General features: G+C 34.2%; 1 protein-coding gene across 1 annotated transcript in view; it reads left to right on the top strand.

The window, feature by feature from the left end:
* Positions 1-17,359, top strand: part of MDGA2 (MAM domain containing glycosylphosphatidylinositol anchor 2) — an 800,938-nt gene that overhangs the window by 349,375 nt on the left and 434,204 nt on the right. Inside the window, exon 2 of the mRNA XM_063091085.1 lies at positions 2,515-2,654. Coding sequence (XP_062947155.1) covers positions 2,515-2,654 — 140 coding nt within the window. The remainder of the gene's footprint in view (positions 1-2,514; positions 2,655-17,359) is intronic.

The raw sequence follows: 17,359 nt of genomic DNA, 5'->3' as shown, positions 1-17,359 counted from the left end.
AAGATAGGTGGTAGGTTCACAGTGTCTGCAGTATGTAGGCAATTACCTTTTCCAAGAATGTGTTAAAATATAGAAGAAAATAGCAGAAAATTAACTCTTGTAAATGTCACAGTGTGCTTACTGTATAATTTAAATGGTTTAAATAAAGCTACTTATTTGCATAATGATGCTTTTGAAAGATATATCTTAAAAATAACAATACTATGCATTGATTTTAAATTAAAACAAAAATAACAAGTGTAAATTAGTCTGGAAAAGATGTCATGTCACTATATAATTAGATATATTAATAAACATGTGGGCTATCACTTATTAAGCTAAATTTGGCATGGAAATATATTTCAAGATAATGAATCTATATTTTCTATTTAAAATTTTTCTATTTTAGTTTTGCAAACATTTATTGATTGTCATCAATTCGTTAGCCTCTATAATCTGGATACAACTATAAAAGATAGATGTCTAAAAATAAGTACATCACTGGTATTACTTATCTAAATTAAAGTCTAAATCTGATCACCGTCAGAAATGATTTGTAGGAAACAGTGTGTGAAACATATCAGAGCACCCAGAGCAACATTAAGAAAAGGATTTCTAAAGTCATAATACTAAACCAACTATTACGATGTCTAGACAGAGTCCAAAGACATGGTTTAAAATGTTTGATAAACTGATTTTACAGACCAAATTAAACATTTGATTTGTTTAAGCATCATTTAATTTTTCAAACCAGTGAAATGATGCATAGCTTGAAATTTAGTTACTTAAAAAAGGTTTTAAAAAGGGCATTTTGTCACTCAGAGTATTTTCTTTTAATGAACAGATATTTATAAGACCCAATCAAATATTTCTAATAATCTAGTTTAAGTAGCAGCATCACTGTAGTCACCTGGGATGTTCGGTAAAAATGCAGATTCCTGGGGTTTTCTGCTGACATACCAGGTTTGTGTGTATACCTCTGAAATAAGTTTTTTTTAACAAGTTCTTGGGTGTTTGTTATGCATATTGAATGAAGAAAGAGCTTTTTAGAAATACTCTTTATTTTTATCTTGCTGTTGGAGATTATTATGTGTCATTTGATAATTGATATTGGAGAGCAGTGTTCTGAATTTTAAGGTTAGAGAACAAGATTATGTCTTGGTACCCAGAAGAACATGGAAATAACCAGTTGTTTTATTATCCATAAGTGGGCTTTTCTATCTTCTAGTGTCTGCCTGAAATTTGGAAGATTAATAAAATATGCCCTTTTTAATTATTAAGCTCTATGGGTGGTCTATACATTTATTGGAAACTAATTATTCTATTTTACTTTCAAAACGCACATTTTCCCAGAAGAGGTTTTCCCATAAGTTGGCCTCATAATCTTTTTTTCTTACTCCATAGAATCACCAAATTCATTTTCAAATTTTATAGGATTCATGGTTTATTTTAGTACAAAAAAAATTCCAAATATGCCAGCATTAATTTTTAAGCAATCATAGCCTCTGCTAGTAGTACTGCTGTTTAGGTTGAAGATTTGTACCAGCAAATTCTTAAGATCACTACCCTTTACAGGTATATATACCCTTTCCACTTGCCTGTAATTAAAATAACTGTTTCTCTTCCACCCCCAAACATATTACACACAAAAATTCTGAGTTGACAAATGGGAATAATCTCCAATCTGAATCTAGTAAGCTGTTGGTAATCTACTTGATGGCAGGCACCATATTTTATTAGCTAAGTATTTCTCATGACCCACAGAGTATTTTTATGTAGTTGGTTTCCAAAGATATGTAAGTCAGTGAGAGCTACACATATTTAATTGGCCTTTTTTTGTGGCACTGAAGTAGGAGAAAATTATGTTTAGGAATTTGGGCAGCTTCGTGTGAACTAAGTTCTTTTTGAATCAAAATTTTAGACTTAGGCATAGATGATTTATTGCCTTCTTCATTGGCTGAATTCAGTGATCATCTTTTGCTCATTTCAAAACATGGTTCTATAAATATTGTAAACTCAGTTGGTGTTTAGTACTTGAGAATCAAACCTTCTTATTTCTCAGCTTCTTAATTGGACCATAGCATTCATATATTTAGTAGACTATTACCAATGTGTTCAATTCAAATACCTTTTCCCTTCCAATGGTCTTTTTTCTTTTGCATTGCCTGTCTTTGGTACAGTGTTCCTTACTATATTACCGTTTAGATTTCAGAAAAGAAGGGGCCTTCTCACATTTTAACAATCAAATTTTTTCACGTGGTCTTGTAATGATGGTGATTTCCTGAGGCACCGATTTTATCTCACTGCTCTGTTCCCATCTGCCATTTTCAGAATGTGTTGGTGACTGTCAGCTATATTTGAAGCTTTCTGTCCAGAAAAATCTTTAATCCTCTGGGGAAACTCAAAGTGTTAAGACTGATGGATCTGACTGTGATGAAGTCTAATAAGAAATGCTCTTGCAACCAGGAAGATTCATGGGAAGACAATTTATTCATCTTTTTATGCACCTTGTCTTTTTTCTTTCTGACTCCACAGCACCCCCCACAGTTCGTATTGTGCACTCGGGCTTGGCCTGTAACATTGAGGAGGAGCGATACTCCGAAAGGGTCTACACTATCCGGGAAGGAGAAACCCTGGAATTGACCTGTCTGGTCACAGGACATCCACGTCCACAGGTGAGCCCCGAACTGTGACATTGGAGAAAACTCTCTGACCTTTCTCAGAAGTAAAAAACATATATTTTACAAGATTTAGTAAAAACAATGTGTGTATGCATGTGCGTGTATGTATTTGTGTGTGTGAGTAACTCGTGTGTGTGAGTAACTCATGTGCAAGTGTATGTGCAATGAAGGACAAGAGTGATCATTTCTGAACATTCAGCCTTGAAGTTTCAAGTGCATAAGATGAAAAAAGAAGTTTTTGTTTTGGTATTATGAGAAATTTAGAAGACACTTGTAAGGAAGCCGTTAAAAAGACATCGACAAAAATATCTCAGTAAGATAACAATTCATATGGCAATGAGTTTATTTTAGAATGTGGAAAATGATTTCATGATGACATAATTGCAGACGAAGAGGCATTTGTTCTGAAGAATGTGATGCACGAGGTCACATGTACTTTCCTTACTCCTAGTCATTATATTCGTAGAAAACTGAAAAACATGTTTGCAGGTGCTATGTGCATTCAGGCTTTCAGAGTCATCAGCTACAGCTTTCTGAAGCAGGAACAAAAGTTGGGACTTTCAAAGGGCACTGAAATTACAATCAATATGCAAAGAAAGAACTTGCAGGAACAAAAGAAAGGGTAAGATATAAGGTAATATATTTAGGCTATGTAAATATGATGTAAAAATCTAATTGGAAGACAGATATTCAGGATGTTTTACTCATGAATTGGCAATTCTTACTGTCATATGTTTTACTTGACTAGATCAAAATTCATGATGGTGATCAACACAAATGCAAAAAAAGAAGTCTCATTCAGTACAGAAAGACATGGTTTAAATATTTGTGTTACAGAAAAAAAATCTGTCAGCTACAGAAAGGAAAGTGAAGAGCAATGGAGAGATTTTATGAACTCACTATGTTAACCTTGTCTTGCTCCTGTCACTCTTAACTCTTAATACACGAGGACTTTTTGATCTTGACATTTTGACCCTGAAGAACAAATAAAAATAAGCATGTGAAACTTCACAGATGGAAGCATTAGATTAATAGATAGATAAACAGATAAGACCATAGCTAGAACTGCAATGATAAAATATATTTTGTAAAACTTATGCTGTTGGTAAAATGGTAAACAGTAAAAATAATCTAAAAGAATTATTTTAAAATGTTGAAAAAAATTAAAACTCACAATGGCTAAAATTGCAAGTTATACATTTGCTATTAACTGAAAACAGATTAACAAATAAAGTCTTTAATAAATAACTTTTAAAAAGCTGTTAATAAATTAATTTAGTTCTAACTAACTCAATAAAATTTAGTTCTACAAAATTTGACTCAGCATAGTTAGACTTGATAGAAAAAAACAAACAATGCTATTAAAATTTGGTACAAAGAAATGGATACATAAAGCATATCTGTTTAAAAATTTATACAGAAGACAATTTGACTAAAATTTTTAAAATGATAGAATTAACTGAAGAGAATATTAGCTCAATGTAAACCTAGTGTTGTTATAATTTGGTTATAATTTTTATATTTGTAGACATGTAATAAAAATTTCCAAATCAAACATTGGGATCAAAACAGGAGTGTCCAAACAAACCTTAAAGATTTGTGTGGATACCATCAGGAGTACAGTCTGATCTGTAGCCAATCCAAAATAAGTTTTGAAACAAAAGAGTAGATCATTACCTTATTTTTTTTTCATAAGCAATTTCATCTTTGAAACCATTACAATGTGTTAGAATCCTAAGAAAAATGTACTGTTTCAGTATCATTATTTTTTCATTTCTATAAGTAATTCAGGTATTTGCAGGTGAATCAGTTTCAGTTTATATTGCCTGTTTGAAACATTAACTGGGCCTCTTCTTTGTCAACAAACTGCATAAGGTAGGCTGACAGAACAGCTGGGGCTTGGCATCCTGGCCAAAGATTAAAGGGTATGCTGTTGGCAGCTGGTCCTGAGGATGATTTTTCTTGGCTGATATCGTGAAGCTGGAATGACTTTCTTGCCTGTCTAACCTGAGCATGATGATGGTTGGAAATGCAGTGGGAGAAGTTTCTTATTCACTCATTAGCAGATTTCTTAATCTGCTGCCTATGCCAGTAGCAATGACAGTCATAAAGATTGTCCATTTCCAGAGTATTCTAAGGCAGCATTATTTTTTCCCCTTAGGCTCTTTCAAATTTTCCTTTAAAATACACTGTTTGGTGAAGGGTAATGACCTGAGGGTACTGATGTATCCAAGGGAATTAAAATAAGAAGAGGCCAGTACAGTGCAGTGGTTAATAGGACGATACTGGAACTAGACTGCCTGGATATAACCCTGAAAGCTCTCTGCTCTTGTGCCTCGGTTTTCTTATCTATATAGCAGGGATGATGATACCTATCATATGTATACCATAGAATCCCTTCAAAAGTTAATTTTTATTATGAGTTTGTATGTATGCACATTTACACACATACATATATTCTTGGCGCGTAATAAGTATTATGTTGTTATCGAATAGAAACATATTTTGGCATTATTAATTTTAAGTAATTTAAAAGCTTTGACTCTAAGGTTTAGAGTTGAATGTGTAGGTGTGAAAATAAGTAGATTTAAAATGGTTTTAGTATTCTCATATTCTATTTTAAATTATATACATTTTAATCAATTTTAATATTTTTGTGTGTTTTAATGCACTGTAGACCCTATACATCTCTGTTAATTAGCCTTTTTAGCTTGCAAGGAATAGAACTATGCTCAGACTACCTCGTTTAATGAAGATTTATTATAAAGATACATGGAGAAGTAAAAAAAAAAGGAGGTAAGGGATTATCAGTAAATCTAACAATCTGGTATAAGCTTTAGATGTCTACAATTTCAGGATTTAGCTACCTTTCCTCTTTCCCTCCCTCCCTTCCTCCTTTCTCCCTTACTCTCTTTCTCTCTCCTCTTTCCATTCTCTCAAAATTATCATGCCAATAATTGAAGTAAATTATGAATATACTCTTGTAAATGATTTAAACAATAGATATTTAACACGAACTTTCTCCTTCTCCCTCCCATTCCCCTTCCTAGAGATAAATATTAAATAGTTTGGTGTATCACATTGCAGTCCTTGTTCAGTGCATTTCCATAAATATAATAATATATAAATCCATGGGTTTTTTTATAAAAAAAATAGATAATGAAAAGTATTCATCTATGACTAGAACTTTTCACTTAGCTACATGTCCAAAGCACCATATAGGTCTAGCCTGGTAGTTCTCAATGTGTGGTCCTTGGAGAGAACTGGTTAGAAATGAAAATTCTCCCCATCACATCAGAAACTCCTGCATGGGAGCCAGCAATCTGTGTTTTAACAAGTACTGCAGGTAATTCTGATGTATACTAAAATTTGAGAATGACTGGCTTAGCTCATGTTCACTAGGGCTGAACTGTTCTTTGCATGGGTGCACTGAATTGTGGTATATGAGTGCACTAAATTGTAGGTACTTGATGCCATATTGTTCAATAATGAATCACTTACATATTTTCACTACTACAAACAATAATCCAATGAACACTTGTGTGTTGCTTTGCCTCACACGGATTTGTCACCTCTTTTCCCGTGGGTGATGGAGTAGCAAAAAGGATTACTCAAAGCCCATTTCTTCTGAGCAGTGAGAGACCTTGAAGGGGTTAGTTTCCCAGAACCCTCAAGAGAGAGGCATTCCTTCTTTTGGAAATTAATCACGAACTGGGATTCTCTTTCCACATTTGTTCTCTGGACCAGGAGGTTACAGAAAAAGAACATAGGTGCTATTATGGCTAAGTATAGTTTAACAAGTTTAACAATAAAGGCTGGTAACATCAGTAAAACAAGCAAAGTGACATTCCATAATGCAATTTGCAAAAGGTTGAGTCAATCCAACAACAAAAACTTGATCTTAGCAAACATTGTTTTTCTCTATAGCAATTTCCCCAGTATTTTTACATATCAATCAAGTAGCTTATCTGTCAATGAGCCAGCAACTTTGCTGTGTTACAAAGAATTTAGCCTGAGGAAAGTTTCCTGTCTTTTGCAAGGTTAACATTTCTATTTGTAATTCTAAAAGGTTAGGCTAAACCTGAGACTACAGGGCTTTGGAAAATAGGCCCTGTGAAATATATTTTCTTTATAAATGTCAGTATACTCCACACTCGTGGGTGGGGAATGTATATGTATATGTGTATATCTTTGTGACATGTGTACTAGCATTACTGTAGGATCATTTTCTTCCTCAAAATAGAATTATTTAGTCAAAGTAGAAAGTGACCTTTTACTTGCTTTCTCAGCATGAGTGAATGTTTTTTTGATTTTTTCCAATTTGATGAGAGAAAGTAAATTACACTCCATTGCAATTTAAATTTGCTTCTTTTAAATCACTTGTCAATTTGAACATTTTCCCACACATTTGTCAATCATTCGTACATCTATGCTTATTGGTTGGTGTTGTCTTCTGTTTTCTTACTGGTTTGCTGCTTATCTTCTCGTAGACTTGTGGGGACTTTTATACACTATAGAAATAAATTTAATTGCTGATAAATATGCTGCAAATTTTACTTCCCAGGGTATTATTTGTGTTTTAACATTTTTTATGTTATTTTTGTTCAGAGGCTTTTGTTTTTAAAAGATGGATCATTTTAATCTTTTAATTTTTAGCTTCTAATTAATGTGCCTACTTTAGCAAGATATCCTTCATATCAATGTAAGATATCTTATATTCTATACTTTTCTTCTAATAACTTAAAATTACTTATATATTTGATAATTTAATCATCAGAAAATTGCTTTGTCTATAGTATGACATATTAGTCTAGTGTTCTCTCCTTCTGTTTCTTTTCTTTCTTTCCCTCTTGTCCTTATACAAACGGGATAGTCAACATTCTGCCCTACAGCTTAAAAATGCTATTTTTTTTTTATTTATTTTTTTTATTTTTTAAATTTTATTTTGTCGATATACATTGTAGCTGATTAATGCTCCCCATCACCAAAACCTCCCTCCCTTCTCCCTCCCCCCCTACCCCCAACAATGTCCTTTCTGTTTGTTTGTTGTATCAACTTCAAATAATTGTGGTTGTTATATCTTCTTCCTCCCCGCCCCCCGGTTTGTGTGTGTATGTGTGTATGTGTGTGTGTGAATTTATATATTAATTTTTAGCTCCCTCCAATAAGTGAGAACATGTGGTATTTCTCTTTCTGTGCCTGACTTGTTTCACTTAATATAATTCTCTCAAGGTCCATCCATGTTGTTGCAAATGGCAGTATTTCATTCGTTTTTATAGCTGAGTAGTATTCCATTGTGTAGATGTACCACATTTTCCGTATCCACTCATCTGATGATGGGAATTTGGGCTGGTTCCAACTCTTGGCTATTGTAAAGAGTGCTGCGATGAACATTGGGGAACAGGTATACCTTCGACTTGATGATTTCCATTCCTCTGGGTATATTCCCAACAGTGGGATGGCTGGGTCGTATGGTAGATCTATTTGCAATTGTTTAAGGAACCTCCATACCATTTTCCATAGAGGCTGCACCATTTTGCAGTCCCACCAACAATGTATGAGAGTTCCTTTTTCTCCGCAGCCTCGCCAGCATTTATCGTTCATAGTCTTTTGGATTTTAGCCATCCTAACTGGGGTTAGATGGTATCTCAATGTGGTTTTGATTTGCATTTCCCGGATGCTGAGTGATGTTGAGCATTTTTTCATATGTCTGTTGGCCATTTGGATATCTTCCTTAGAGAAATGCCTACTTAGCTCTTTTGCCCATTTTTTAATTGGGTTGCTTGTTTTCTTCTTGTAAAGTTGTTTGAGTTCCTTATATATTCTGGATATTAATCCTTTGTCAGATGTATATTTTGCAAATATTTTCTCCCACTCTGTTGGTTGTCTTTTAACTCTTTTAATTGTTTCTTTTGCTGTGCAGAAGCTTTTTAGTTTGATATAATCCCATTTGTTTATTTTTCCTTTGGTTGCCCGTGCTTTTGGGGTCGTATTCATGAAGTCTGTGCCCAGTCCTATTTCCTGAAGTGTTTCCCCTATGTTTTCTTTAAGAAGTTTTATTGTCTCAGGGTGTATATTTAAATCAATAAATGTGATACACCATATTAATAAACTCAAACACAAGGACCATATGATCATCTCTATAGATGCTGAAAAAGCATTTGATAAAGTTCAGCACTCATTCATGACAAAGACCCTCTATAAGTTAGGTATAGAGGGAAAGTATCTCAACATAATTAAAGCCATATATGCCAAACCCACTGCCAATATCATCCTGAATGGGGAAAAGCTGAAAGCTTTTCCTTTAAGAACAGGCACTAGACAAGGATGCCCACTCTCACCACTCCTATTCAACATAGTGTTGGAAGTACTAGCCAGAGCAATCAGAGAAGAGAAGGAAATAAAGGGCATCCAGATTGGAAAAGATGAAGTCAAACTGTCCCTGTTTGCAGATGACATGATCCTATATATCGAACAGCCTAAAACCTCTACAAAAAAACTGTTGGAATTGATAAATGATTTCAGCACAGTAGCAGGATACAAAATCAACACACAAAAATCAGTAGCATTTCTTTTCTCCAATAGTGAACATGCAGAAGGAGAAATCAAGAAAGCCTGCCCATTTACAATAGCCACCAAAAAAATAAAATACTTAGGAACTGAGTTAACCAAGGAGGTGAAAAATCTCTATAATGAGAACTACAAACCACTGCTGAGAGAAATTAGAGAGGATACAAGAAGATGGAAAGATATTCCATGCTCTTGGATTGGAAGAATCAACATAGTGAAAATGTCCATACTACCCAAAGTGATATACAAATTCAATGCAATCCCCATCAAAATTCCAAAGACATTTTTCTCAGAAATGGAAAAAACTATTCAGACATTTATATGGAACAATAAAAGACCACGAATAGCCAAAGCAATGCTCAGCAAAAAAAATAAAGCTGGAGGCATAACACTACCTGACTTTAAGCCATACTACAAAGCTATAATAACCAAAACAGTATGGTACTGGCATAAAAACAGACACACTGACCAATGGAATAGAATAGAGAATCCAGAAATCAACCCACACACTTACTGCCATCTGATCTTTGACAAAGGCACCAAGCCTATTCACTGGGGAAGGGACTGCCTCTTCAGCAAGTGGTGCTGGGATAACTGGATATCGATATGCAGGAGAATGAAACTAGATCCGTACCTCTCACCGTATACTAAAATCAACTCAAAATGGAAAATGCTATTTTTTTTAACACAATTGCATTAGTTTGTACCTTTCTGTTATCATTTTCTATATCAAAGCCATGCTATTTTAACTTCTGTAGCTTAATAATATATTTGGATGTATAAGAGAGCAAGTCATTCCTTTGTAGTTTTTCACTTGTTCCTTGATTGACAAACATTTTTCTCTTCCTTATAAATTAGAAAATGAGATTTTTATGTTCTCCATCCAAATAAATGTGGGGATTTTAATTACAGTGCATTGTTCATGCAATGATGTCATGTGGTAGAAAGCATGCTAAAAAGAAGTTCTCAGCAGGACACTTTGAATATTTCAGACTTCTCAGGCAGGAAGACAGTTTTATTGTAACCAGTGTAATGTGAGGGTCTTTGGATTTATTTTAATAATAAATATGGGTATGCATATGTGGAAGGATGGAAGATACTGACCTTTCCTTCTTCTTTCAAAACTGAAACAAAACAAAGGAAATAAATGTACAGCAACCTTAGCAACTCTACCTTCATGTGTTTCATATGTTGGCTTTCTGGGTAAGATTTCATTCAAATAATATTTTTTATCACTAAAATATTTTTGAAAACCACTCTTTAAAAAATAATTAGCGGGGCTAGCCAGTTAGCTCAATTGGTTAAAATGTTTTGTTATAACACCAAGGGCAAGGGTTCAGATACCCATACCAACCAGCTGTCAAAAAATTCACAATAAATAAATAAATAAATAAATAAATAAATTGTGCATATCCAAAACACTAATCTAAGAAGCTTTAAAATTGCCTGCTATTTTACTACACTTTAACCCTAGTTAATGTTTGCTTCTTGGATGAAGAAATTAGGTAAGGCTATTTTTCAGTTTTATAATGGAATTATGTTAAGTCGTTTGATTGCTATGTAACAGTGTTCTTGACTGTCAAGGCTGTTGAAGTTTATTATTGATGTTATTATCCTCATTAATCTTCTGTGCAGATTCTGAAGTGATAGTCTTACCATGCTGAAAATCTTAGCAAACCTTGGTAGCCAGTTCTTCAGTTTGAAACCATTAGTGCCTCCTGCATATGTTCTTTACAGATATTTTATACATCTTCGTTCATATTTCTTACAAGAATGCTAATACATGCATATGAAAAATAGACATACCAGTTTTTGAATTTATATCCAATTAGTGTGGGCGGAATTGGGTTTTGCTATCTAATCAGTAATAATCAAACATTACATTTAATCCTTCTCAGGGTTTATGGAATTCATTATAATTTGCTATTTTTCATCTGTGATAAATATGTCTAGACTGGATTTGTTTGCTGCATTATGTGATTGTATTTCCAACTAAAACAACTAATATTTTTTCAATGAATCTTTGGATAATATGTGGAAGGATTTTGGGACAAGCGTCCAAAATTTTACTGATCAAAAATTCCATATCAATGGCTACTTACACAAACTCCCCTTACCCCACACACCTAGTCCCATTCCTAGGTGATATATATCTTTATTAGGTTCATGGTTAAATGGCTAAATGTACTCAGCATAGCTTGTTTAGGACAATAAAATTGAAACTTGTTTAAAAAAATTGTTTAGGACATAGCTTATTAGGACACTTACAGTCTTTCTGATGGTTGGTGTCATACACTCAATTAGTTTTGTTTCCACTGATTTTTACAGGAGAGGCTTTATTGGGTCAAAACTTTAATATGCAGTATTCCAACACTGCTAATATATTTTACTCCCAGTACATCAGCATTAACCAAATATATATTTTTTTAATTAATCAAAATTCTCATTAATACAGGCATTTTTGTTCATCAGGAGATCTGAACCTATTTTCATTCTCTCGGAACTTTTGGACACTTTCCCCCAAAATATTAGTCAATGTACTTAATAAGATAATACATGTAGATCATTTAACAGAGTGCCTACCACAATGTAAATTATTAGTAAATCATAATTATATTTATGATCGAGTTCATACAAAATAATAATTTCTTCTACAAACTTAATAATTTTAACCTATTATTGTTGTTTCTTTACAATTGCAGTTAACCCAGTACAGGAGGGGGAGTATTTCTGCTGGTCCCGTTGAAGTTGGTCTTGGCCATATGCCTGGCTTTGGCTGGTGGATTTTGACCTAGATGTAATATGAGTCTAGATTTTGATAATGTTTTGCCAGGGAGAATTTAAGATGAAAGCACTCTTTCATGACTTGTGCTTAATTATTTATAAGAATACCAGGAGCCAGTCCTGATATGCTCTTATGATGGTTCTCTGAAGTTTAGACACCCTGATGACATACAGTAAGAGAAGTAGAGATACAGGGACTGCCTTCACGAAATACTTAAAAAGGGCTCATAAGTCTCCAGATGAGACTTTTTTTTGGAGAGAGTTCCCAAAGCACACTCACTGTAAGAAATGCACTGATCAGATGGGCATTGGCATCTTTAAGAAGCTCGGGGGTGACTGTCTTGTAGACCAAGGTTGCAGAAGGAGAACTAGGATTTCCAAAATCAATGGGATTGTGAGATTCTGAAATGGCAGCAGTTGAGTTGTCACACTATGCCAACAGACTCAGTGTAGATATAAATAGTGTAATGAGCAGCAAGGTCAGAGTAGCAATCAGTGTGCTTTTATAAACAAGGCTTTGTGGTGAAGGATGATAGATTATGGTGTCTTTAGTGGTGAAATATAGGGGTAGCTGACTACAGTGGGACTTGACTTTCTTAAAGAGACAAAAATGACACCCTGAAGAGGTTGACATTTTCCTCTCTAATGGAAAATTATGATCACTCATCCAGCTTCCAAATCTAAACTAGTTCAAGGAGCCAACGGTCATGGGTTGAGAGAGAAGCCAGGTCTCCTTGAGGAAAGGCCTAGAAATATCACTAAAAGTTACACAAAAATACTGAGTCCTTCCCCAAAGGGATTTGTGGCCATATTTTCATAGCAATTTGTATCAGAGAAAGAGAAATACGAACACCTTTTGAGGGTTCTCAAAGTTCCGAAGTCTGAGTTAGTGCTGAAATCAGTGTACTTGTAATGCTAACATAGAGTGGGGGCTTATGAAAGGCAGGAGATAAATGGAGTTCTGGCCCAGGTAAGTGGGTCTATGGTTATTCCCCGAGACTGCCAGTGCATAATTGGGATGCACATACTTAGCAGCTGGCGGGATCCTCATATTGGTTATGTGACCTTTAGAATAAGTCAGAATCATTTGGTAGGAAAGATCCAGTAGAATTCTATAAAATTGTCCCTCCCAAACAAATATATTAAATCATTATTAATACTGCATCCCAGAAGAAATTTCAGATATTTTATGCTACCATCAAAGACTTGTCAATGAAGGAGTGGTAGTCTCCATTGTGCACTTATTCATTTCATATGTAAGATACCTAAAATGTCAGGTGGACTATGACATATGATAGACTATGGTAAACAATCAACCCAGCACAGCTTCTGGACCAGACGTAGTTATCTTCCCTGGGACAAATAAACAAACCTCTGGCACTAGTTTGTACACAACAAGTGATCTGACAAACACATACTTTTCAATTCTCATCAAAAGAGAATTAAACGTTTGCTTTTATATGGGATAGATAGCAATCCACATGTATAGCTCTGCCCTAGGTCTGGGTTAACTCATGCTCTGTAACATTATAGTGCACAGGGAAATGGATTGTCTTGATAATTTACAAAACATTACACTAGTCCTCTGTACTGATTACATCATGGCATTTTTGATCTTGTGAACAGAAATTAGCAAGTGCTGTGGATGCTGTAAGATATGTGCATGCTGGAAGGTGATAAAAGATGTTGCTGCTCACAAGCCCTACCACTAAGTATGAGGTCCAAGCATAAGGTAGCCCTCTTTTGGATTTTAGTGGCTGCATATACTACATTTGAAATATTGCACCAAGTCACTTTATCAGTTAACTTTAAGGGCTGTCAGTTTCAAATAGGGCTCAGAACAAGAGAGGGTTCTGCAGCAAATCTAGGCTTTAGTGCAAACCACTTTGCTATGTAGGCAATATGATCTAGCAGATTCGATGTTGCATAAGGATGCTGTGTGGATTCTTCGCTAAATTCTTGGAGGAGAATCACAGAACAAAACTTTAGATGTTGGAGTGAGACTACACTTCTACAGCAGAGTGCTAATTATTCTTTGAAAAGCAGCTCTTTGGTCATCAGGAAGTACGTTCCAGTTGAGATTTGCTCCCTTCTTTTGTCCCTTGGTCAGGCAATTCTGGGGCACCTTCTACACGGCTCCTGGGAGAGTTCCAGCAGAATGGAGCCTCAGGCATTCACTAATGATCAATGCAATAGCACTTTTATGTTTCGGTTTTTCCTCCTTCCCTGTGTCACTGTTTCCAATATCCTAATCTGTTTCTCTGCGATTAGTTTCCAAAATAAACTACCTACTTGTAAACTCTTGCCTCAGACTTCCTTTTCTGTGGCAATCCCAAGATAATACAGTACCCACCTCCTAGCCTCAAACCGAATGAGCAGTGTACCTGTACACCTGACCCTAGTGTCTTCTTCCTTTCTGCTCACCTTGTGTTGCTTAGTTGTGATTCTGAATTATTTTATTTTTATTTTTTCTAAAGACTTGTAAAGGAAAGCTATAAGACATTAGGCAAGGTATGACTTTCAATCAAGTTTTGCTTTTATTTCTTTATACTTTTATACAACATAATTAGCATGGGTATATGTCTTAGTCTGAGACAAAATACCATAAACTAAGTGGCTTATAAACAAAAGGAATTTATTTCTTATGGTTCTGGAGGTGAAGAATTCCAAGGTCAAGGCATCTGCAGATTCCAAGTCTGGTGAAGGCTTACTTCCTCGTAGTCAGTTGTCTTCTCACTGTAACCTCCCATGGCGGAAAGGGCAAACAAGCTGTCTGGTGTCTATTTTATAAAGGCACTAATCCTATTCATGCAGGCTCCACTTTCATGACCTAATCCCTTTTCAAAGGCCCCACCAACTAATACCATAACCTTGGGGATTAGGATTTCAACATATGAATTTGGGAGGGACACCGATATTCAGAGCATAGTAATATAGACTATATTTTCCTAATTTATTCTCTACATCTCTTTTAAAAAATTGTATTTTACTTGAATTAAATCCAAGCACTGAAAGTTTACAAGTTCACACACAAGGAATTTTGTGTGATGGAGATTCAGATGGCCAAAATTGGATGTTGAGGGAGATCAGAAAAATGGATCTCAAAACATAGAATCAAAATAACTATGTTACAAATTGCATGGAATTTTGAAAGTAGATGTCTCCCTTTGAAATTTATCATATTTTAATGAAAATATTATAGGGAGGAGTGATAATATAATAACCATTATTTTACTATAGCAATTGATGTGAAATAGTATTTTAAGCTTATCAGCGTCTTTCAAGAAGATAGAAGGAAATCAATACTACCTATCAACATGCAATTAAGAATCTATTGATTGTATTGTTCATAGTTATAAATATGTCATTTTAAGGTAAACAGTTGCAGTTCCTTTATATTGAATTACAGAACAGTAACAAGACATTGATGAGTTGTATTTTGTATTTTTATTATTAGAAAAATATTCCTATTGACATAATTTAAGAATGTATTATATAACAAGGAATATTACTAAATAATAATATCCAACAATTGTTTTTTCCTCAGATGATTCATCTTTTTCAAATAGTAGTTATTGGGTTAGAACAAAATCTAAATACACTAACCTTAACAAAATCTGAAGTGAATTTTTTCATCATAGAATGATAATCAAATTAATTGATCCATTTTTATGTATATGTATTATGTCTATGCTTTAATCTATCTGTGCAGCTGTAAATGTGAAATTTTACCTTGTGTATGAGAGTTCTTTAAAAGGTTGATGAAAATATTCATGTTGTATTTTTATTCTACTGTGTGTGTATATAGACATATGAGGGTACTTCAAAAAGTTTGAAAAAATAGAATTAAAAGATAATACAAATATTTCCATGAACTTTTTGAAGACCCCTTGTGAGTGTGCATGTGCGCGCACACACACACGTAAATCTGGAAAGTATAGTCATTTAGGCACATTCCACATGTTGTCTATGATCATTTATCCACCTCTACTATTTTAAAAAGATAGCATGAGAACAAATGTCATAGTGATGTATTTGTGGTCCTTTTGAACAAAATTTATCCTTTTCACTTACGGTTAGCACATTATAGATGCCGATTAAGACAATGGATTTACTTGAGTTTTATATCTCTAATCCGTGGAGGATTTTTTGGAATGTCTTTAAAATATGGAAGTTTGAAATTTTTTTTTATTCATCTTTGTGTGGAGGTTTGAAATTTCAGTTTAATACTTTCAGTTGCAATTATAGAAAATACTATCTATCTACATCTGTGCTAAAGAATATGCTGTCACTGCTGATTAATAATCTATTATCAGTGCTGGTTGTAAACATGACACATTTATCCTAAATTAGGCTCATCATGGCCTTTTCCTGAAATGCACAGAGATGCTTTAAAAAAATCAGTAAAGAATAAAAACCTTTCTATGATCTGAAAAAGTTAACTTATGATACACAGGAAACATGCTTATAAAATGTAAGTACTTCCAGGACTAAAAAATGAGAAAATGGTTATTAAGAATGATTCAATTATTTTTTTAAGGAATTGATCATCTTTTGATTTTCTTTTAGTGTCAAGGTCTTAACAAAAAACTAAAAATAACATCTATATTCCTGACAGCTTTATCTTTTTCCATCAGCAAACATTGATTCCTTCCTTTTTCTGCTTCTTGTGGTTCACAAGACAATATTATCCTGTACAACCTGGTTCCTTCTTGTTTGCTTATTTGCCTTTGGCAGAAATCATTAAATGATGTCCTATAAGCTTGAGCAGAACAAAAGCCTTAGTTCATTAGTGCCTTCTCCATTGGTGTCATAGAGATTCTGTGTTTTTTAAGATTAACTTCTAGGCATCCAAGTCTGCAGTATAGTAGCAAATTTAAGTAATCTTTTACACTGACACAATGTATAATCAGAGCAACTGAATATTTTGGATAATTCTTCTCAGTGCCTTCAGGAGATGGACTATAGCCAGTCAAACTTACAGATCATTTTGGAAAAATTTCCTGAATCAGCACAAAAGCATTACAGGTGTTATTATATGAGAGTACTTCAAAAAGTTCATGGAAAAATTGAAATAAAGTGTATTATGAATCTTTCCAGGAACTTTTTGAAGATCCCTCGTATAGAATGAATGTAAATATATTTCATGCAATTTGTAATTCTACATGGGCTAACATCCAGTATTAGACTAACTGATTTTCTAATTCCAAAATTGTACAGATGCCTGAATTGCATGATTTTATACTGTATTAGTTTCCTAGGGCAGCCATAAGAAAGTACCACAAACAAAGTGGCTTAAAACAACAGACATTTATTCTCTCATGGTTTGGAGGCTACGATACTGA

The sequence above is a fragment of the Cynocephalus volans genome, chromosome 3 (genome assembly GCF_027409185.1).
Source record: "Cynocephalus volans isolate mCynVol1 chromosome 3, mCynVol1.pri, whole genome shotgun sequence".
Lineage (NCBI taxonomy): Eukaryota > Metazoa > Chordata > Mammalia > Dermoptera > Cynocephalidae > Cynocephalus > Cynocephalus volans.
This window is presented reverse-complemented; position numbering and strand designations above follow the sequence as displayed.